Source organism: Mesitornis unicolor, unplaced genomic scaffold (assembly GCF_000695765.1).
Source record: "Mesitornis unicolor isolate BGI_N332 unplaced genomic scaffold, ASM69576v1 scaffold7683, whole genome shotgun sequence".
Lineage (NCBI taxonomy): Eukaryota > Metazoa > Chordata > Aves > Mesitornithiformes > Mesitornithidae > Mesitornis > Mesitornis unicolor.
In genome coordinates, this window is record NW_010172514.1 from 20,337 (window position 1) to 45,160 (window position 24,824).

Here is a 24,824-nt window from a genome sequence, read left to right on the forward strand (position 1 = left end):
TTCCAACGCAGATTTTGTAGACAGATTTATTTTGTGTTTCTGGTTGCAGAAAACTGATGTACCTGTTGTGTTACTCAGCAATGTGCTGCATTTAATGTACATCTTAGCAAATGTCTGGGCCATTTTGTCACACTTCAAAGAAATCCTTTGTTAGTGTCTAGGAATGTAATAATTTGATAATTTGCAATAGGTCATCTCTAGTAATTAGACGCTTAATTTCTTTCCTTTCTCTGTTTGGTGATAATATTAGGTTCTCCTTCTGTACTGGCCACTAGTATTTTCATAGGATGTGAAAAAAAAAAAGACTAGCTACACTTTCATAGCTTGGGGGATCATAAGATATTCATCACTTTCTAATCCAATGCCAATACCAGTTTTCTGGTGAAAACTGTTCTACCTCTTTTATTTTGAAGTTTCTTTCAAAACATTTCTTTGCACTATTGTGACTTATTGGAAAGAAGGTGTAAATATGCAGATTTGGGAACATCAGCTGCAAAGGGGATGAAAAAACTACAATGGGCAGAAGACTTCCCAGGCATCAGGAGGGGGAAGAAATGTATTGTGTATGGGATTCTAGAAAAGCAAGTAAATTCTCAAGATTTTAGAGAATATGCTGATCCCTATTTCTTCTGAATAAAATTGAGTGTGGAAATGTAAGACTTTAGAATTACTTTAACCAAGGAATACTGTAGATGAGCGGAACTTATCTAAATGTGATAAATGAGACCTAAATGTGCCATTAGATTCCTGCAAAAAGTCCAGGACTCCAATGTTTTTATGTATTGGAAACCAGAAACATTTTTTATCAGATTGCCTTCAATATTTCCTTTTGTTCTTGAAACAGTTTTAGAAAAGTTCATTTTACTTTCAACATTTGTCACTACAAAATGATGCATTTTGAAACTTCATGAGTTTGAGACAACTTGTTGCTCACCACAAGAGATAGTTGCTGGGCTGTGTTAAAATAGTCTTCACTTGTGAAAATAAGAAAGACCTGCTCTGAGCACTGAAGCATCAAATTGACCTCTAGCTAAAAGCACAACTGAGTTACTCTGACCTGAACCTAAAGACTGACCGACAAATGCCTCCGCTTTCTGGGAAAGCATTTTTTAATTCCAGTATATTTGCTGTTGACAAAATAAGAACTATGGAAGTGGTAAAAGCTAAAAAGGTAGACTGGAAACATCATTCAATGAAATCTTTTCTCTACTGTTCATAGAGGGCATAAGGCAAGCTTTTTATTATTTCATTCAGGAAATCAGATACTGCTGAATGACTCAGAGTGATGCTGTATTAGCAAGAAAAACAGCTGAGTCTTTCAGAGTTATCTGGCATACTTAAAATTCAGATTTAATCTTCAGTTTTGTAAAAGAGACTGCCACTGTAATAATCTATTTGAAGGGAATATCATTTTATGTGTCTGTAATAGGTGAGCACAAGCTTGAAGTTTCCCTTTGTGAATAGTGTATGATCCCAAACATTCAGGAGAGCTATCACTTCACTAGAGAAAGATACAGTTGAAGCAAAATAAAGTAAATAAGAAGAAATGACAAGACTAGAATATAAAAGTCAGGCAGGCTTAAAAATAAGAATAAAATCTACTTTCAGCACTATTGTCCAGGCACAGGCTGAGAAATAAAAGGATTACTAACTGCTTATTAGTTCCTAAATCTGCTCTGTTTTCTAGCACTCTGTTCTTTTGTTTGGTGATTAACTAAAAATTGTACCTTTTCCTGACCCTCCAGCAAAAAAAAGTCTGATGCTGTCAGTGCTTTCCACCACTCCACATGCTTACTACTGCAAAATGGCAAGTAAGCACATGCATGGCTGAACACACTGCCGTTTGGATGAAGATCCCTTTGCAGCAGTGCCCCTGCAAGCACAGGAGGGTCTCCATTGTTCTGCTATGAATGAGACTAAGGAAAGGCATCAGAAAGTGGCCATCTGTTTGGCTGACCCAACAGGGCAGGTGGTCCTTCTCTCATCCATATGGTCATCTCTCTGTTAACTAAAGGCTGGGCAGGACTCAGTCACCTTTTAAAAAAGAGGAAAACAAAACATGGCAGAAACATTCTGGATGTCACTGGACCAAGATATACAAATCTTACCAGCAACCTTCCTTTTTGATAGTATTCTGACATTTCTATTTTGAAAAAGTGTTGTGAGACCCAAGTGTTTTTATATTTATAAAAGAGAGAGATTTAAGAGAGAGACGTTAAATGATAGAGAGTCTGTCTCAGAGAAAAGGGGAAAAAAAAGGAAGATACATCTTCCTGAGGGGGCAGTGGTGGGGGCTAGACTGCAAAGACAAACCAGAGATAAGAAATCCTTCATTTTTTGTATGTTTAAGAAGTTCAGGCAAGCATTTGTCTTGAAACACAACAGTTTGGAAGTTCATCCATCAATCCCTTTTCAACAGAAAACCTCTTGTCCAAAGCTGAACTAAGTTAAAACTCCCTAAAGAGATCTATCTTTTAGCAAAAAATTTTCCCCAACTCAATATTGTGCTGTAAACTGCAAAAGTTCACATTGTTCTTATAACCATCCCCAAAATAATTATTATTTATGGCACAGTTTTCTACAATTTGGCTACATCATATATGCCATTTTCAACTGTGAATTTTTGTTGCTGGTCAACCTAGAATTAGATCATACTACCTCCATCTGCTAAGGAAATGCATAGACATTCACCTCTTAGGATGCACACACATTTGTGCATACTTACACATTGCCATCTGAGAAAAAGCAATATATATTCTGACATCATAAAAAGAATAACCCTGTAGCGTGTGTAGTTCATGCAGTGGTGTTGAAAGGTATAAACTCAGGACACAGCTTAGTGGGCATGGTGGTGTTGGGTGGATGGTTTGTCTTGATGATCCGAGGTCTCTTTCAACCTTAATGATGATTATAACCAGCAGGCCATTTTAATTTAAGCACAGACTATACTCATCATACAGAAAGCTTTATCAAGCATGACCAACATGCTAGTTTATGTTACCCCCATTGGGCCTTCCTGTAATTCACTATCGTCTGATGCCTGAGAGTCTGAATGTGTTTCCTAGTCTCATTCCAGTTTCAAGTGCCTGTATCACAAAACCTTTCACTGTTGCTGGTCTTAATATTGCATGTTTACAGAGAGTTATCAGCAGAAAGGCTGTGCATACAATAATTTTTGACAAAATGAACTCTATTTTTATTCCTAAAGGTAGCTTATGCAGGTACAACATTGAGGTTTGCTTCTGTGACTACAAAAAAAATCCTGCCTGACTAACATCCAAAGGCCTATGGTTCAATTCCTAGAGCTGATCCTTTTTCCTTTTGATAGCAATATGTTTCTACAAACTAAATGATTGTAAACAGAAGCAAAAATAAAAAATCCAAAATATATAGAAAGAAATTAACTTCCGATCTAAATTAAGCATCTGTACACTACAGAAATAATACTACTAATACTGAGGCATCATCTTTTATCCAAGCAGAAGTGCTTACTCAGGTGAATATTAACTTTTTGTTTTATGTAGTAAAAAGTGATACATGATTATAAAAGAAAAAAGAACTATATGAGAGAAAACCTGGGGCTTCAGTCTGATCATGATGTGTAATGTATCATCACAATTGTAAAAGATGAGGTGAAAGGACCATAAAACCTCATATTCTGCCTCTGGCTGTGGGTAATGGCAGCTGTCTAGGAAAAACTAATAAACATAGTCCAATCACATAGTAACACTTCTGTGGAATACTCTCTGCTTCCAAATATCAATGGCTCTGGGACTGCTTGAGTTGTCCAGTCATTTCCCCTCCAACCATGCAGAATTTTATGTACTTCTACATACCTCAGGTATCTCTCTTCCGAACTGCGAAGTCTTTATCATAAAAAGCTCTCTCTTACTTTCTGTCACCCTTTGCACTGTCTTTACTAATACCACTGTATTCTTTACAAAATGAAGGGGACTGGAACTGTACACCATTTTAAGGTGAGGGCACCAAAAACCTAAGTTGAACCTGAAGAACCTTGACAAATATTGTTTGAAACTTATCAGAAACAAATTCAGCTATTCGTGCTGTACCCTTACCCACAACACTCTAAAATAAAATTTTATTATCTTTGTTGACCATTATTTGCTTTTATTAGCTCATACTCCTAATTTTAGACAGTAGAAATACTCCCCAAAATACACAGACCTTATTGCCTATGTAAACTCCTAGTGTCTTCGATATAATTGCAATTATAAAACAAACAAACAAATGGTTACTCACTTGTATTTATCTTCTGAAGTGAAATGTGCTTTTCCAGCTGTCTACGAAGTTTCACTTCTGCTCCATATTTACCAGTAGTGCCATTGTCAGCCAGAATAAAATGAGAATGCATACTGTTGAGCACTGTCAATTTACTCATTGGATTGGACATCGTCTGGTATGGTCGGACCACCTGCATTTTAGAGACAGAGGAAAAGAAAGGTACTAAACCCTCTGAACTACATAAATTATAAATTACCAGATGACAAGATGACACAAAAGGAAAAAAAAATCAAAATGGTATGAAGTACTGCACTCAAGCACTGCTGTCTTCTATTTGTAAAGTAAAAAATAACCCTAGCACTCAAACCAGTGTGGCCACCTCTTGTTAACACTGCCCCTTTAGACACAGACACTGCTTAAAGGGTTTTCCATGCTAATCTGTTTCAATAGTATCAGGGGTCACTGTTTCAGTGTTAAGTCCAGCTAATGATCAGTCCTTCAAAGGTCTGTGTCATTACACACACACACACACACACACGGTAAACTCTGTCTGCTGTTGTCTTTCAATAGTGCTGCCATAAATCCTTACCTCATCCAACTAAAATCTTTGATTCTTCTTTCACAGAACCCATCCAGAGCGACCAGTCACCAGCCACCAGTCACCTCAGTACAGGTGAGTTCCACTTTTTGAGAGGTGTACACATGATATTACACCAGATTTTCAATTCCTTGGAAAAAACTATTGGCCCATTCTTAGCATAGTACAAAGGCAGTTGCTTGTGTTCTCAACAGCTTTAGAAAGACTTCCTTCAATGAGGAGTTTACCAGTCTTCATCTGGAGAAACTCTTCTGCAGACAGAGTAAATTGTTGCAGAGATATCCCACTCATAGCCGCCAGGCATACCAGATAATAGTATTGGGCCACATTTGGCTGTCAGCTACTTCGGTGGGTCTCCAGTGACATAAGTAAGACTGCATTGATGTGGCAAAAAAAAAGGTGTGGTGTCAAGAGATCCTGGGTGATCTTTCAAAGATATGTGCTAGAAATATTGTTCCCTGCATTGTTTACATATGTCTTGTCTTTTTGGAAAGACAAAACTCCTGAAAATTTGTAACATTAAGTTCTAGCTGAAGAAATGCTGCAGTGACTTGTTACAAAACCCAGATGGGCTATACTCCATCTGCAAGGAATTTTCTTCACAGCTCCAGCATTGTTCATTTTGCAAATCTAACAGAATTTTGTGCTTATTAACGCATAAAAATGTACAGTCGTGTTTTGACAAATATGCTTGCACACAGAAATATATTAACATAGGTTTCTTCCTAAGCTGCTCTCCTTTTTTGTTACTCTAAAGAGCTCTCTAATTGAGACACAAATCTTTACAAATAATATGCATTAGTAATTCACAGAATCATAGAATCATTAAAGTTGGAAGAGATCTCTAAGATCATCAAGTCCAACTGTCAACCCAGCATGCCCATGTCCGCTAAACCATGTCCTGAAGTGCTACATCTACACATTTTCTGAACTCCTCCAGCCTGTTCCAGTGTTCAACCACTCTGTCAGTAAAGAAATTTTTCCTAATATCCAATCTAACCTCCCCCTGGCACAACTTGAGGTTGTTTCCTCTTATCCTATCATTTGTTAATTGCAAAAAGAGACCAACCCCCGCATCGATACCTCCTTTCAGGTAGTCGTAGAGAGCAATAAGGTGTCCTTCCCTTCAGTCTCCTCTAATCCAGACTAAACAACCCCAGTTCCCTCAGCTGCTCCTCATAAAGCTTGTTCTCCAGACCCCTCACCAGCTTCATTGTCCTTCTAATTCTAATTCTTTGGTCAGATATATCTATCTCTATTATTTTCATTTGTGAATGCTTGCAACAAATTGGTCAGCATTTGGATGGCAAGGGAAAACTCACTGACTTCTTTCGCTGTTCTAAACTGCCACACAGAGGAAGATCTCTAAGCTGTTCATCCTCCAAAAGGGAGGAAACAGGTCTGAGATGACCAAGAGGGCAGCTGGCCAACAACAAGGCAGTGCACTCCACTGTGAGAACAGGTGATAGCTTTGGCTCAAGTTTCTTTTATGCTATTTCTTTTGGTGCTCCACTCATAAACCATTTATTCTACAGGAACATGTAGCTTAACAAATATCAATATGCTGACGGAACATGTTCATTAACTAGCTTCTAAAGACAGAGAAACCCTGTGTCCAATGCCACAGACAGAAAGAAAAAGAAGGTTCTTTCTTATAAGCCTAAGAATCATATAAAATCAAACTACAATAGTTACAGGTATTTTAAACCGATACCTGCTCTATCTCTCAACATATAGAGGGCACAGTCCAGCAAGATCTGATAGAAGAGGAATCACTTAAGTTGCCTGTTCATTGTGTGACTACAAGCTGCTGTACATCCAATTCTGCCAACAACTTGTGGTTTGTTCCCACAAGTCACAGCTCAAAACTTTCCAATGGTGGCAGCTTGATCTGCAGTTCTACTGAAGTACACCACCAAAGACTCCACACGCTGGCTTAGTCATGATTCTGTGGTGCAGATTAGAAAGCTATGCTTTGGTTCTGTCTACTGTTTAGCTACAAGTGAATAATATTATGAATAAATTTTGTAGATGTAAAAATGAGAATACAATTTTTTTCAATTGAACTCTTCATGCTGTGAATAGTTCAATGGCTGGAATACTTTAAAAAAAATATTAGATGTTGCAGACCACACTGTCAGACTCTTTTTCCTGATTAAATGATAAGAAAAATATTCTGGAAGGCAAGAAAATCCTAGGCTTTAAGGCTATTTCCTTGAAGTCAATTGCTTTTCCACAACACTCAGCAGATTTTCAATTTCTCACGCTTGCAGTTCCCATTCCTTTGCTGTTTTCAATCCCATACATTTTACAGGCAAGTTAAAAGGTTGGGGAAACTTTGACTTTAATGTCTTCTCATCCTCTTTCTGCATTGAAAAGAGGGGAATAATGTCCTCAGGCATATTTCTCTGCAGAGTTGAAAGGAAGCATTTATGCTCAAGACAACCCCTTTAAATATAGGTTAATGAATGTGACAGCAGCCATGCTGTGAAGCAGTACTCATACTGCATGGGCCAAGGGCATTCTGTCAAAAGGCGAGGAACTGGGCTAACCTCAGCAGTTGTCTTTTCACACTGAGGTGGCAGTAAGCTTGAATTAAAAACACTGTTTTATTGTTTACATTCCCCGTGGGCACATGACACACATCAAAGGAATCGCACTTGAAAAATCGCAGGGACAATGAGTTTGCATGTGCCATGCAATCCAGCATATGAATCCAAGCAGCCTAGGGGAAGGCAAAGAATTTACAACTAACTTAGTGTGTTCAGAGTAGCAGAGGAAAGAGATGTGTGCTTTGCTTCTCAGAAAGTAGTGGTTGTTGTTCAAATTAAGCCTTCTTTGCAGCCTTACTCTTATGGGGTACACCAGGGAATAGAACAGTTCCTGGTTTAATTCAGATGATCCTGGAAGCACCATGGTCCAAATTCTTCATATATGCTACAAATATGCCAGTCCCCAGCTCCACCACAGGCATGCTTCCCACCTTGTAGTTTGGAATGAGAGAGCTGAATCTTTTTTCCTTACACCTTTCCTTAGAGTAATTATCTCCTGACTGGCCTGCAACGGGGCTCTGATACTTTGACACTGGATAAAAGTTACAGTGAAACAAACTTGTGAACTCTTTATGGTTATTTGTAATCTCTCCCCTCCCCCTCCCAGGCAATTCAATTCATTCTTAAAGAATAACATCTTTCTCGAAGGATAACCTTTGGTAATCTCAAGGTGGTAGGTGGTATTCCAAAAATGAAGGGGACTTGGTACTGGCAGAGTCCAGTCCTTTTTAATGAAGCATTTATAGGTGGGACTGGGGAGAAGGGAGTAGGCAGGACTTGGTGTGTTGATGAAAATAAGCCTTTCTCAGTTAGTTCAGCTGTAACATACAGCAAACCATTTAAGTTCTTTGTGCTTTAAGTTTTCCTCATTAGTTATGTTTTCCTTACCTTGTGTTTGCTCTTACTTCCTTTACTTGTTTTATAACTAGACATTGGTCTCACTTGTGCCCAGTGAGATTCCCAAGGTCATATATCTGTCCTGTTACTAAATTCTTTCTGAAGCAGCATTGAGTTATGATACAATCGAGTTGTTAATTATTAATAATTACCTGCTGAAACATTACAACATGGAAGGTCCCCACTGTTCCTGAAGAAGTTGTCTAGCCTGTTACTATACAGGGATTTTCAGAAGATCATTCTAGCACCTGCTAGTCAGACAGGCTGACTTCTAACTTCTCTGTTTTGACCCTGCCCTCTTCATACAATCTTCCAATTTTAAATTTCCTCCCTACTTCACCATCCAAATCAAAACTGGAAAAAGCTGAAGATATAACTAAGCAAGTAGAGCAAGACTGCAGAGTACTGCTCTGAGTACCATTTGAACATCCCAGAGAATACATTGCTGATGACATGTTCTTATCTCCCGTTATAGCTATAAAATTCAGTAACTGCACTAACATAAAACTGGTTATTCTGAAATGCAGTCTTTAGTAAATCAGAAGCATTATCTAAAAACAGATCGAGAAAGTCAGGTTTCATTTTTAAACAAAAGTTTTATCTAAGGATGTTTGGATTCACCTTATTTTTAGTCCAATATAAATTTAGCTTTTATATAAAAAGTGACAATATTTGCTTCTTATTTTTATGATTTCAGCTGTATAGTAGAGTAGGTTTTAAGTATCAGTTTTCACATTGCTTGAGTTTTATTAATTTTTTTCTGAATATCCTGAGCAGTACAAAAGAACATTTTTAGCAAAGTCCACCAAGAACATCTACAATTGGGAATGATTGTGCTCCCAGCATTTTTTTATATATATGTATATATGTATATATTTCTTGCATATATATCACTGCACAAGTCTGCTGAGTAGGTAATTATTTTGGGTTATCTGTTCTGCTGCACTAAATGATAAAAGCCGAACACTACTGCTCCCTTTTTACTAGCTAAAGACTTTCTTAAAACTAATAAGTATTCTACTTTTTCTGAAGTTTATGCTGAGCTTCAGTTTTGCCACTCTATTTGTTGAACGTAAACAAAAGATCAATGAAGTAATACAGGGAAAGAAACACTCTATAATCCGTGGCCATACTTTAAGAGAGACAAATAAAAGCCAAGAAATTTGAAGAGAATTTATAAATTTCTCCTTATGTCAACCTTCTGGATCCACGTATGGAAGGATTCTTACAGCAGGCATGGAAGTGGGGGTGTCGTGGGTTTTGCAGTGATTCAGCATAACAGCACAGAAGCTCAATTTTTTTTCCAAGTAGTTCAGTAAGGAAAAGTTTGGTGTTCTGTTTGTTTGTTTGGTTTGTTGTTGTTGTTGTTTTTGCTTTTGTTTTGTTTTGTGTTTTTTTCCCTTAAAACTTTAATTAGTAAAAAAATGAATTCTATTTAAGTTAGTAGCTAATATACAGCATCTTGACTAATCAATGACATATCACAGTATGCTGGAAATGTCTGTTTTGCTGAGTCACACAATGAAAGCATATTTTTATTTAAGTCTCAAATATGAGCTTCTCTGGAGTAAAAATGAGACTTCTTAGAATTATTTCATTCAGCAAAAGGAAAGTACTAAAATCAATAATCTCTTTGTAAGCCAGGTACTGTTCCTACTGAGGTGACTAGGAATTAAACTAAAACAAAGACTGAACAGACTGAAAGGAAAGATGTGCATGCTACGAAGACTCATAAAGTACACACTTTTAAAAGGAAGATTGGCTCTGTATGTAGGAAGAAATCTGCTTGTAACCTAAGTTTTCTACAAGACTCAGCAAGCCACTTTACTTTCTCAGTTCTTCTATCAGAAAATTGGAAATAAGGCAACTGACTACCTTTTCCTTGTGTGCTTTGATTTTAAATTAGCATCTAAGTGTTTTAAGAGGGATGTCATTTTCTGCTATATTGCTTTTACAGTACTCGAGTAAGAGAAATATCTTTAGGGATCCTCCACCATCACAATATAACAAATAGCAAACAACAGTAATATTTTGCTTAACTTGGACCGTGCTTTTTATGGATCTGAGGAAAGCCCTTGGGATTCCCAAGAACTCACTGATTTAGATGGACTGGTAAGTGTAATAAAGCCCCTCAGCTATGACTTCAAGATCAATACAGGTCAGGCAAGAGGTGGAGCATTAGTAGAGACGCAGCTCTGCTGAGCACACCTGACTTGCCACAAGGCACAGGGAGGAAACAAGCACTGGAGCTGACACTGGAAGGGTATGTCTTGACACCTCTTCAGTTCTGATCATAATTTAACTGCATACAAGCATAAAGCCACATTGATGCCAAAGTTCTACAGATCTTTTATTATTGGTTGACTTTCCCTCTCCACCTGCATAATCCTTTATGGCCTTTGTTTCTTGCTTAATGAGGATTCATTTTACATGCTTACAGTGCTATTTATATTCCTCCTTTTTGGTTCATTTCACAGCATTCACCTCTAATGAGCCAGTCAATATAGTACACTTTGATTTTCAAAGAGCTTTCAAAAAGATTCCTCAACAAATGCTTCTAAAGAAACTGCACACATTGGATAAGGAGGAAAGTCCTTTGAGGGATTAGTAATTGGGGTTAACTGGGGGGAAGGGAGAGAAAACAATAAGAAGGAAAAGTTAATTTTTGCAAAAACTAAGTGTTACTAAGAAGATTTAGTGACATAAGTGGCCTACCTCAAGCTGGGTCATGTTCTGATCAACACAGTTGTAAGGGATTTGAGGTTAATAAGAGTGTGAAAAGCTAACAGATATTTCAGTGGATGATCAAGAGCTAAAGAAAGTCTTCATAAAGCAGCCTGACTAAGCAATAAAATGGAAGATGAAATTCAATATCAGTAAGCTTAAAGCAATATCACATTACATGTGGTTTAGAGATGGATAAAACCAGAAATGCTTCAGTGTTTCATCATGCCATTGATCAGTCATTATATGATAATATTAGGGGCCAGGAGGTTTGGAGCAAAAGTTTCATTTTTTTCTATCACAAATACATTTTGGAACTATTTTTGTGATGACACTGTAATGGTAATCCTACTGATAAAATTGTGGCTGCATTAACATAAGACTTTACCATTTTGTTTCTATACTGTTTTTTAAAATTATATCACTTTCTGTCTGATCATCAAACTAAGTATTAACCTTTTTTGGTTTACCAGAAAGCTTTAAAAAAATAGTATATAACTCATTGGTTTTCTGTTAAATTGGTAGGATATTCAGAGGAAAAAGCCTCTTAAAGGAAGCAGAAGTCAAAACCAACTTCTTTCTTCAGCTCTTTCTGTGAAAGAAGGCTCCAGAGCCCCTTTAACAGATAGTGACTAGCTGGGAACACTAGCTGGGAACACCTAGCTGAGGTAGGTAGCTTTCCAACAGGTAGATGTAACTAATGGAAGATTAACAGTGTCCCAGAATTCACAACTAATTTGGTGTCCTTTCTTGCCTTCTTTCTTCCTGCAATGCTTCCAGAACTCCACGCCTAGTCAGTAAAGACTGCTTATTTGAAATTGATGTGTACATTACACTTTAACAAGACGCACCCCATCTTTGTGATTAGCTATTTCTGCTAGTTACCTTTCATGCTGCAACTCAGAAGAGTTCATTAGTGACTCAGAATTACTGTTGTGGAGTCCTATCCTGCTTCTTTGTATATACTGGCAACTCTATGGTACAAGTACTGGTGGCATTAGAGTACAAAAACCCATGCTAATACAATTCCCCCTAAGGACTATACTTTAACAGTGAATTGCAATGAATTCCAGTTTGATTAATTTCTTCATACTCCTTGTAATTCCTTCTGACCTAGCTGATAATTGAATCTTCTTCCCATCCCAAACTTGCTAATAGACAAACATACAGAGAAGAATGGTTTAGAGTAATGTAGACAAGAAAAATATTCATTATGCAGAATGAAGACTATGTCTCTTCTCTGCTCTCAATTAGCCACTGATTCTCAGGCAGATTGCTTGGGAATGAACAGGAGATGAGAAAAAAAGAAAGAAAAGGGCTCAGAAGAGCTTCAGACAACATATAACCAGTGTAAGTAAACTATTCATGTATTTAAAATCAAGAGGGCTTATCTTTGTGAGTGACAGTATATGTTTAAAATAGAAGAATGATGTGAAAGAGTACAAGAAACACCAGCTCTGCCCTTCAGGAGGTGACTGAAGTAATGATTCTTAGAGGTCTGATCTCATGTCCAATACATTTTATAATTCTTCACAGTTGCAGTAATAAAAATGCATTGGACATATATTGTAAGGGGGATAGTCTGCATCGTAATATTGTTTCAAAACAAATCAGACTTCAAGCTTTGCAATCAGTGTTTCTTAGGCACTTTTTAGGGTTCATAGTGTTCTAAGGATAAAACTTATTTTCAGGAATAGCTTTCAATGAAATTTCTTTATAATTTATTTTTAAAGAAAAGTGCAGGAATTTCTATTGTTGCCATGTCAAAGCCATTATCAATCACAATGGTAAACCTGTGTTTGTATTGATCTTTTCCTGCAAACATGAATTCTATGAGGAATTGCTAAATGAGGGATGGAGAGGAAAGGAAAAATAACCAGAATATTTATATATACTGGAGGTGAACTATGTCCATATAGGGCTTACATCTTTGCCAATCAGATCCTCTTGATTTTCCACAATCCCCCATGGAGCTATACCGATAGTGCAGATCTTCCCTCGAGATTTTGAGGCATGATCTTTCAGTGCATCTCCAACATGCCGAATGACTCCTGGGAAAGAAAGAGCATAAAATAGAAATTCATAATTAAGTCCTTTTTGTTCATTACAGTATGGATTTAGTACAGAATTCTTTTTCATGAAACACCTGTGCATATACTTACAATTAAGTAAAGCTACAAATATATTCTTATTATTATTACAGTCCTTTTTATCTAATCTGAAATATGTTAAATGAACTATCAAGAAAAAAAATTACACCACTCTAGAAATAAGAATGGAAAAGCTGACAGTTGGCTGTAATTTGTTTCTCTGCACTTCTGTTCACAAACATCTGTGCATGCAAGCACTTGTATCGTTCCCAAGCATAGAAAGATGCACAGGAATTAAGTCCCTCAACCCCCCCCAAAATATAGCTTGCACACAAATGTTCACTTCTGTCTGAATAAAGGATAGAAATGTGAAAACATCATTACACTACTCTGTGGTGAGCTATTCTACCATTCTTTCCAAACACAGTCACCTGAGATATCTTCCATCAGAACCCCTGCTAGGGATCAGTGAGAAAACAGAAATTAGTACAGAGAGAATGAGTACTCCCCAGCTCTCTTCCAAGTGCTTTCTGAAATCACTCCTTGCATGCTTTAGGCCAGCTTTTTCAGTGTTTCAGTACTATCTCAGTGCAGAAGAAAAGTGTCATTCCTACTTCCTTTCCACAAAGTATTTTTTTTACCTGTGTATCAATAACTATTTTAGTGATGTGGCTGCACTGAGGCAGACCTGTGGATTTGCTGTGGATATTATCTGTTACTCAGTTTCTGTGTTTGCTTCTTGTTCAGATTCCACAATTTCAAAATGACTGGATTGGAATTACAACAGTTACATAACAGATGTAAACACAGTTTTTCTACAACAAAAATGAACCATGTAACAAAACCCCCACAACCTAACAAATCATCTGAGTCCTGGAGTCTTAATTTGCTTCCTGTGGTGGAAAAGGAAAAAGAAAAGCCCTGTACCTGTGATCAGCTATAACTTCAGCTATGATCCAACAACTGAAAGGATTCAAAGCAGAAAATCTGTCCAGGCTGCAAAAAGTTCTACTATTTAGAATAATCAACTTTCAGCATGATGCGAATATTCAGAACAACTTGTTTAAGTCATTTAACAGTCACGGTTATAGCCAGGTATGCACCATGCTGGTCACATAATTGATTCTCAGTCCAACAGCAGCATTTCAGGGTTTTTCAATTATACTTTTCCTTAAAAGAAATCTGATTTTAAAAGTCATCATTAAATGGAACAGAATGTACTCAGAGAGTCTTGATTTGTACACTTTCACATAGAGATAAAACCCTTTGTTTTCCCCTACACAGTTTGAAAACCTAGTCCCAGAGCTATCTACTGCTTTGCTCCAGAAATCAAAACCAGCAATTAGAAGTAACTGATAATGTAGAACTGCTTCTGGAATTACATGTTTTTAAAATAACACACAGCAACATGAACTTCATTGTTTTGTCTAGGTGGTTTTTCATTTAAGAAGAAGAAATCTTTTTCAACAGTTAATTATGTAGACTTTCCTGGATAATCTCTAGTGTTTTGGCATTTGCAACTATGATGATTTGAAAAATGGTATGAAGCAGTCGTGCATTTGCCAAATGCATATGTTATAGACAGTCCTTGTTTAAAAAAAAAATTCTGTAGTTTGATTTCTACAGTCCTGTGGTAATCCACTGCAATGAGTGTCCAATATCTACAGTTTTCTAATGTGGTTTTAACCTAAAATTTTTATCTGTCTATGTCATCGTCACTACAAGAGTATGTGGCAACTTACATAATTATTACCACCACAGTACACAGATCAACATTTAATCTGATTTTATTCCTTGTTCTGTAGAGATGTGGGGAATAGTGCATACATACATTTGAGTCTGTCTATTTATGTATCAACACTCCAGAAGCTATGCCTCTTCTTTGCTATTTGTATTGCTATTGTGATAAAACTGAATACTGTTTTAAATTTGATGAGCTCTGGAAATTAAAAGGCTCAAGACTCCTATTAAACGTTCATATTCAAATATGTAGGAGTTGATCCTCAATGCACTGAATTAATACATGATGGAGTGATTACAAAGTTTTCCACAGACAGTAAGAGGATATACTCTGTGAGACTACTAAAGCAATAAATTACAGCTTTGTTACTGCAGCATAGAGAATGACATAACAGTTTACAAGTACATGTCCTAGCTCAAAACTTTCTGCCTTTATCACTAATAGAACACTTTGACTCTCCTTGACTGTTGTCTCCTTTCTGCCTCCTTTAGGGAGGGAAACTGAGAAGCCATTGCCCAACTATTTTTAACTTCGCAGCTTATTCCCAAAACCTAGATGCTGTCTCCCAGAACAGCTGGGCCAGCTGCTACCTTGTGTCATTAGGACACCAATATGGTTTGTTACAGATGTTGTTAATTTTGAACAAAAATAACAATGTTACTGCTTTTGCTGTAGTGGTAACAGAAAAAATTAGGTTGAGCTGTCTACAAGAAAGAAAAATGTTATTCACAGTAAAGTTTTCAAACACATCTACAAAACAGAACCTTTTTTACTTTCATACTTCAGATCATCTTGTAAGTTAAAATAAAGGTGTTTTCTGTATGAAAAGATTTTCCTTTTTTTTTAATAACAGTTTGACTTCAGTTTTTGGTTAGTAGCCCCTCCCTTTAGCTTACTGTTGATCTTATAAAGTCTTCACTGAAAATATACCAATATAATTGCCTCACAGAAGGCTTTATTTTCAGCTCCCCTGTGTGCTTTTCATGCTTTAGCAAACCTTTTATTCCCTGGTAAATGCCAGGATGGTATGAACTTCACATTTTCTTGTTTGCACATCGTACAGCCAACACTAATAAAATAAAACATAGAGTTGCTTCTTAAACTCACGAATCTGAATTTTTTTCTATGATGAAATCTCCTAAATGCCACTATGCTTTCATTTCAATGTTTCTTTTACCTGTGTTTACTCCTCCAGTGAATATCCATGCTCCAGTTGTCATAGCAGCCTTAATGAGGCCTTTTCCAAAGACTTGCTTGAGTTTTGGCTGAAGTTCAAAATTCTGAAGGCCCCCATGCACAGAGATGAGAAGTTTAGGGAGCTCAAGCTGCCACTCTTTGGTCATCAGATGCAGAAGAAGGTCAGGTTTTGTGTCAAAAGACACACGTACATACTGCAGTAGCAGAGAAAAAAAAGATTGGTTATACTTACTGTTTTCTTATATATACGATCTATGCCTACCAGACCACTGACTAAAGGCAACTTTTACGACAAAGGCACTAATTGCTAACTTGATGATTTTTCAAAATTCAGGAAACTGGGAACAATGGAATAATTGCAATTCAGAGGCTGGACAGTTTTCTTTTTTTTAAAGAAATTAAGTAATTAATTGTATCAATACCCTAGCAATGCTTAAAATATAAGTGTCTTTAATTTATGGATGCAAAACTGGATCAAGAATTTAAGTGGTCTGCCAAAGATGGCCTATGTAGTCAGTCACAACCTGTCACAACAGTGCATTCACTTGTATCTTATTTTGAAATTAACAAAATCAAATTCTCAAAAGGTAGGAGATAACAGAAACAAGCTCTGTTATTCAAGCACACATAAATTTAAACTGAGAAAGACTAGTAAACAGGTACTTTTGAGATGAATGAATGCTAGCTTATGACTTATAGATGGATATGTATGTATTTGTGAATTTGCCTAACAAGGCAGAGCACCCTAAAAGTGCTTAGAAACATTTATGCATTTCCAGTTCTTGGCTCTTCTGTGCTACATCTGCAGCATTTTGCCCCAAGGGAGATCATGCCTATCTGTGTGTGCTCAAAGATAACAACTGTCTTCAAAATTTCTACAGCACTACTCTGTTGCACACATATCTGTCTCTTCCTGACAAGCCTTTCTCCCAGGGCTCTTTCTCCAGCTCTTTCTGTTGCAGATGTATGACAGTTTCACAAAGCCCATGACAGGGCAGATGATACTTTTTAAAATTCTAGTTGCTTGGGAGAAATGGTAAGAGGATAAAATCCTTTCTATAGCTGGTAATATATGAAAGGACCCTCTTAATTGCATAAAATAGGTTAGAGACAGACACTCATCTACCAAACTTCTGATTGAACCAATACATATAGCGTTTTTTGAGTAGTTTTTCCCTGAACGGTCTGTGAGCACCACCATCAGGGATATCATATATTTACCTTTGCTTTCAGCTAGAGGAAGTCCTAGTTCTGACATATTTATTGTAACATGCCAGGCAGTATAATATCCACTTAAATTATATAGTAATTTGTCCCTTTTTAACATGTCTAATCAGTATTTCTTGCCAAAAGTTTTGTTTTCTTTTTCAGTAAATCCTGTGCTAGTAACGTTGATCGTTGAATAAGAAATAAAGACTTGATGTTTTCCATAAGAAACCGCTAATAGACAGGTTTCTTTGCAAGGATGGGTTGCTGCACAGCAGACAGGCATTTTTAACATTTCTGGAAGCAGAAGCCCATTTGAGCAAATAGTCACAGGGAAGCGACAGAGGCACAGCCAAATTGAAAGTTGAGCAAGAACTTGGGAATGCACATCCACTCCAGCAGATTGGTAATGTTCTCTGCAGCAGCCAGGAAAAATTCATAATGTCTAATGGACAAAGAACATAAAATATTCATGGCTGGCAAGAGCATAATGTAATCTTGAGCTTACATATACATGAACTGCATCCTCAGTAGTTACACATTTAATTTTCTGTGTGGGAGTTGACAAAAACTTGTGTGGTTCCTGATTCCACTGACCAGATGGTGAAGCTAGTAATTTTTATTAGGGTTACAGAGCTGTCAAAGTTTTAACACACCAGAAAGGTTGTAAGGAAACTGACCCTTTTTCTCTTTGCTCTGCCCTTAGGAAGAGCTGAGGTTGCAAAGGGCAATGTTTTGTGGCAGACACTGCAGGCATTAATAGATAGACAACATCCTTCAGAGGGCCTGTATAAAACCTCTGCTGGTAAAACTATGGAGATTATGTTTTGGGATCACTGGTACCTTACTCTGGTTTTGGTGAATACAGACTGGGAGTTTTAAGAAGATAATTACAGTGGATTCATATTAGTTATGGCCATACAAATACGCTTAAACAGAGGCCGCTGCGTTGTCCAGGATGATATCAAGATGAAGGCAAAAATGGCATCATCTGTGTATTACCTGTGACTGTTTTTTTGATTCTTTAGCATTGCTTTATACCTCAGAATGTGTGACCTCAATGTCCCTAACTTCTTAAGCTTATGCATTAATTGGCAAAAATCTCTATTATTTTCATATCCACTAAGACGTCTGAATTTCAAAAAAATATAAATCTACACAGTGAACCGCAGAGTTAGAAGCAGTATTTTCTTACATTTATTTGAAATGTAGATATCTTTTATTATAAACAACTGCTTGTTCTTTATACTGCAGACAAAAACCCTCTAAACTTATGATAAGAATTAATTTTACTTTATAAAGAGGAAATATAAGCAAAAATAAACCTGAAAGTTTTTCTGATGTAAATTAAAATTTAAATAATCATGGATAAGCTTTACTGTTTTAGAAGTTTTTTGAAAGGGCAATGGCACCAAACATAATGGTTTCTTTTTCTGTGTATAGACCTCAATTTTTATAACTATCAGATTAATTTCTTGCTCTTACAGAGGCCATTTTTTATTTGGTAACCTTGGTATTACTTTTTGCCATTACTTAACATGTTAAGTAGTAAGTACAAGAGAATTCTTTTGTCATCACTTTCAAAGTATGTGTTAAATTATGAATAAACACTTTTAAGGCCATTTTTGTCCATATTAAAAATTTCAGTTCTTTCCATCTTGTAGCAGAATATTCAGCCTTTTCAGCTTTTGTTTAGAATCTTAATGAGTGTTTCTGCCATTCCTGAATTCTTTTGCTATAACCTCTGGAGACAGATTTAAAATTTAATTATAAATCTAAGACAAAACCACTGCTTTGTTACCATGAAATTCCGTGTCTGGAGTATCTGTCAGCTGTAGAAATTATAACTTTTAACGGCAAATTATTTATTTCCTTTTTTTATGAAAGTGGTGTATAGATAGGTGCAAGATTTCAGTTACGTGTCAGCAGATCAGGACAAGATAGGAAGCAAAAGCACACTTTTAAACCACAAAACCTATGGACCAACCTGACTGACATCAGCATAACACTGTGGAGTGATAAATCATCAAGTTTAAGCTGTCATGCCTCTTTGATCCCTAAACTAGTACAGAAGTTGTCAGCAAGGGTGCCATTTGATGCCAATAGTCATTCCACGTTTTTATCAAGTGATTCCCTAAGCATCAGTGAAATGCCCACACGCTTGCAAGTGGGACTCCCATGCCCTAGGGCAAAAGTCAAAGTTCCTGAGTGGTAAGTGGTAATCACTAATCTGTTACACAAGCACAGCTGTGTCATTGAAGTACATGGTGAATGACTGCAGATGACAGCCTCAGTGAATAAAATAGAAAGATACAGATTTTTGTTGTATTTCTTCAAAGAAAATATCTTTAGAGAACATTTTGTTACCTGCACTCTAACATTGCTCCTTTGTTTCTCTTTGATGCATGCAGGTACTGGGTGGCTATTTCACCCACCTTAAATGAGATTTCACCACTGCAGACAATTCTTCAGGCTAAAGACTGGGTCCCTCAAAGTGTGATCTTCACATAAAAAATAGGTCTAATCTAATTCTTACAGAACTCAACAGAAAATATGTCACTTAGACTGAAACAAGACTGGTTACTTGTAAGTTAATATTCTTCTTAACATCTTAAGGCCTCATCCAAGTTCCAATAAATAGTCAGTGGAAGCACGCTCACTGATTTAAATGGTCTGCGTTATTTCTCCTTTTTCACAATGTAGGACACTATCTTTTAAATTCTGTAAATGTTCTTTATGTATTTACTATAACAAAATAAAGTTTGCTGCCTTTTTCATAGTTTATGCAAGTTATAGAATTATCTTTTTTCTCTAAAAAGCATTCATGGTTTTTAAGATCCTTCTTACATAATTGTGATAAAACTCAATATATTTTAAAAGCAGAAATACACCTTTTATGTGGCTGATTTCCACATATTCTTAATAAAGTATAATGTTTTGAGTATCTGAATGTTAGAAAGTCTGTCTAAGGAGCTGTTTATGTACACTGGAATTCTACTGATATTCTTTGATGTTTCCATGCACCATAAGAAAGGTTAAGCTTATAACACTGAAGTAAACTTTATTTCTTCTACAGCTGCAAACATATGCTTTCTATTGTGCATATTAAATGTATCATTGGTATGCATTCAATTAGGAGGAATGTATTTAACTTACTAAAGCTTTTCAAACAGCCATTTTCCACCTAACCCTGAAAAACCATGATCAAATAAATTTCAGTCCTGTAAAGAGCAGTCCTATAAAAAAGGTTGATTTGGAATCCAGCCACACCAATTAATGAAAGAATGTTAAGGGTTTTTTTGGTGGGTGGAAAGGCAGATAGTAAATTAATAATATTGGTTTGATTTGGCCACAAGTTCAGGGCAAAACGCATTGCAGCAAGATTGCCTTAGCTGGTCGTCTAATGACCAGAATCTATTTTGCAATCGTTCAGAGTATTGCTCATAACTGGAATGCAATTGCCCACACTAGTTTGATAATTGCTCTCAGAGTTAGGGTAATATGTTCACAGTATATAGTTAGATGAACTCATCCATGTTATTTCTAAAACTACTAGGAGCCAACCAAAACGAGCAGATCACATTTTATTAATTTTCCTGGTTTTTTTAATTTGACTGATTTATTGCAAAAGTTGTTAATAAAGTTTATGTATCTCCACATCCTTTTCAGATGTTTTTTACAGTTGTCAAACTGAAAATCTGCCATAAAACCAATGTAAATGTGAACAGCAAAACTTTTTAATCTGTTTCTTAAACATTAATGGGATAAGCCACTTGTAAAAAAAATATGAGATTGATGTGGTCTACACATCTATTTAGTTCATTTAGTATGTTTTATCCCTTTTCTCTGTCTCACAGCTCCTGTTGATGTTCTAGCTTTTCTGCTTTTGGGTTTGAAAATATATTGTCTGAACAATAATGCTTCCAAGGGTTATTATGTATTTGTTCCTTTTTCCAAGACTTACTTTTCAAGATAATTTAAATGCTTTTTTTTTTGTTTTCCCCTCTTCTACTAGCAAAATTGGTTGGTTGCTTTGACTGCACAAATGCTTGGCTTTCATATAAAGTTTTTAAGTTTGTTTTTTTTTTAATTATGGGAAAGATCTTGTACCCAGTAAGATCAGAGACAGGAGTTTCACTCTTTCTATTAATAAAACTGCAACATCTAGTTTGGCAGCTCTTTGACTATCATCTATCCTAAAATAAAGTTTGAGGCTGGAAATCTGACCATGAGGAAATTGTCATATTGTTTTCAGTGACGAACACACCACAGTACAACAAAGCTCTTTTATTTCCATATTAAAACAAACAAACAAACAAACAAACCCCATAATTACTGGTTATGCAAACCTCTTTAACTGTGTTTTGCGCATATGAAAGATGTTTTTCTGATTGGTAGTAACCAAGCAGGACATCCATTAAGGAGATATTTGGTGAATTGTTTAATTTGAAGCACTTTTCCCACCAGTTGGACGATTGAATTTCTGGAGCCTTTATAGATTTATTTAATTCATGAAGAATTTGGTTATCTCCATGTTTCGGGTGGGGTTTAACAACTATGAATAGATAGCAGATACAACTATCTTTCTGATTATAGTACTGTCAAAATAAATCCAGAGTTTTTCCATCAATAAATATTTTGTCTGTATTCATTCCTAAGTTTTAACTTGTTATTTAGGTCCCTCAGATTTTTAACCCCTTTGCCTTTTTTCTAAATTCTTCATGGTTTCAATCCTGACTGCACTCTGTGACAGGGTTTTTCATTCCTTCATGTTGACTCCAAGTTCTGCCTTCACAGCTTCACTTCAAGTACATTTGACCATACTGCATATACCTTGGAGCACCTCCTGTTCTCCTATATCAATGTGCCAGGACACCACAATCCCAACAAAGACCAGAAATCCTCGAGAGAAATTGATATCAACAGCTTCCATAAACTCTTAATTGTTTCTTTGGCTACCTAAGACCCCAAGACTTTTTTTCTTGGCAGGGCAGTTTATTACTTTATAGTTATCTTCAAGGATATCACTCAAAAAGCTCTAGTGATTACCGTTTCTCATAAAGACACAATTAATGCAAAGTATCCTTATGTGGTTAATAGTATGATGCTTACTGTATCTCTGAATTTTTCTCAGTTTTGGTGTAAAGCATTCTGTTTTGTTCCCCATCCATGGGAAGATACCAACAGCATGGTTTGGTTCATTTCAGTACTGAGGTAGGTGTCAATTTATTCACACTAAACAAATGTTATTTACTAAATCAGTCTCTCTTTAGCAATAGCCTTGCAGATTTTTAGGTGATTGGTTATCAACTAAAGATAAGGTGTCTGTGATACTGACTTAATTTACTACCTATTCCTTGGTGCAACAAAGTTTCCTGGTTTCTATGAAAAGAAGCCATCCATTTGGGCAAACAGAAACATCCACTTAAGTAATCATTCAATCTCCAGTATCCACATATTCGAGACAAATATCTGGCTCTGGCTAGCATAGTAACTGAGCTCTTGATTGTCTCTAATCCACCTGGCACCATGACAGATCTGATAGACCTGTTGGGAAGAATTCAGGCAAAGAAGATGGTACTGGGTTGCTGGGAACGTTATTCTGCAGCAGGCCCATGGGCTCTGCTTCTGTCCTTGCTCCTGCTCAAAGCAGCGTCTTGGCCACAATGTGCTAGGTACACACTCATCTGTCATTCCCAGACTCCTAAGTTCTGAAGTTCAGATAGAGCCAGATTCATGTAATACACATAGAAGAAATACATGCACGGGTTAGTGTGGGTGTTGGAAATATCTCTCCAACATAGTGTAACAATGCCTTCAGATTAGCATACTTTGTAGTATTGTATTATGATTAAGTGACTTATTCAAGGAAATCTGTGGCATAATAGGGATTTTCCAGTTCCTAGCTAAGAGACTTACTGGGCCTCTTATTTCACTGAAAAATGAACCAATATGTCTAACTGATTTATCCTCCAATATATGCCTGGAGGAATATTGAAATAAATTTGCTGCATTTCAAATTTGTAAGCCTTGCAGACACACACAGCAATGGGAAACCATAGTTGGATTCTGAAGCTATTGAGAAAGAGAAGAATGATTAGCCATTGGAAGAAAATCAAGATAGCAGCACATTAGCATGTCTTCAGTCTTCATAAAGGTAGCCCCTCTTACGCTGCACTCCAGCTTTTACAGTTAATTTTGTTCACCAATTCTTTGGTACAAGATATCTAAAAACCTATAGTATGGTATTACACTAAATGATACCTAAAAATGAAGTTAAGAATGAATGCTGTTTATTCTTTGTGAATGCCTTTTTTGAGCTAGCAGTATTATTTAAGAGGAAAACATAATTACCATGGCTTTATTGGAGTGGCCTCCTCCTTGGAACTCAATGGTTCCAAAAGCGTCTGTTGGGCTGAGCTGTGTGTGCTTGCTGATGGACCACTTCTCTGACTGGATGTCATTGCGAGTAAGCCTGCTTTCATTTTTCTCATTCTGAATAATGGAGATGCTTGGAGTAAGTCCAACATGCTGACCTATTAGACGCCCACAGCAACACCTACGACATTACACAAACAGAAAACTTGAGTCATGTGCATGTATAAATCAAATAGGGAAACTATCTATCTTAAATGGCCTACAAATCTTGAAAAAAAAAACTTTTCAACTCTGCTGACCATTTTCTGCTGTTGGAAGCCTCTAGTTGTTGAAGCAACTTAGTATGGATATTACCTTTTCTTTCTATGATCTTGTTTATTTTAGACTCTCCCATATTTCAATAAAATCATGCTTTGTTCTAAATATGTACAAAATTAAGTTAAAGAATATTTTCTACTGTTTTCAGATGACATCAGGGCACGTAATCAGCTTTTGCATTGACTAGCACATATTTTAAATTGTTAGTTCATAGCAATTATTTTCTTTAGACAGTATTGCGTGCTATGCATCCAATCTAGGTAAATATTCAAGACATTGAATATTTAACTAAGAAGATAAGGAAATTAAACATAGATGCTGATCCATCATTGATTTATCTTTTTTTTGATGAAATAAGTTTTGAAATGTAAACAAATAGGGCCCATAGGAACCCATCACTCCAGAGGTAATTCAATCACCTTCTGATCAAGTAAGTCTTTACAAACTATTTATATTCATAGAAATACATATGTACAGGTCTCTCTCTATATTTTTTTTACTGTAAGTGACTTTCATTTTTCATACAAGTATCATGCAATTACCTATGGGGGTCTTTGGTGCTGGGTATGATATGAACACATTCCCTCTTGTAAAATGCTCTTTCTATCCATGATTTCTGTGCCTGAAAAACAGAAAAGAAATGCCATGAGGTCTGTTTTTTTATTAAACACAATTCATAGTACAACTGAAGAGAAACCTCAAACATAAAACAAAACTTCACTGACTTTGCGTATATGCAGTGAACATTTTGAACAACATTAACATGTTCCATTAGAACCACGGTTCCTTTCTAGAGCTAAAAATCCAACACAGGGTTTTAGATTGTTTCCATAATCACCAGCCAGATGACTTGATGCTGTCATCTAGTCTCACAGCAGGAA

At 36.4% G+C, this 24,824-nt stretch overlaps 1 protein-coding gene across 1 annotated transcript in view; it reads right to left on the reverse strand.

Annotated features, from left to right (window-relative positions):
- LOC104537508 (transient receptor potential cation channel subfamily M member 3-like) overlaps positions 1-24,565 on the reverse strand; it is a gene marked incomplete at both ends in the record, with an annotated part of 44,137 nt that extends 19,572 nt beyond the window's left edge. Inside the window, 5 exons of the mRNA XM_010180408.1 lie at positions 4,261-4,432; positions 12,940-13,064; positions 16,022-16,235; positions 23,602-23,806; positions 24,486-24,565. Coding sequence (XP_010178710.1) covers positions 4,261-4,432; positions 12,940-13,064; positions 16,022-16,235; positions 23,602-23,806; positions 24,486-24,565 — 796 coding nt within the window. The remainder of the gene's footprint in view (positions 1-4,260; positions 4,433-12,939; positions 13,065-16,021; positions 16,236-23,601; positions 23,807-24,485) is intronic.
- Between the last annotated feature and the right edge of the window lie 259 nt (positions 24,566-24,824).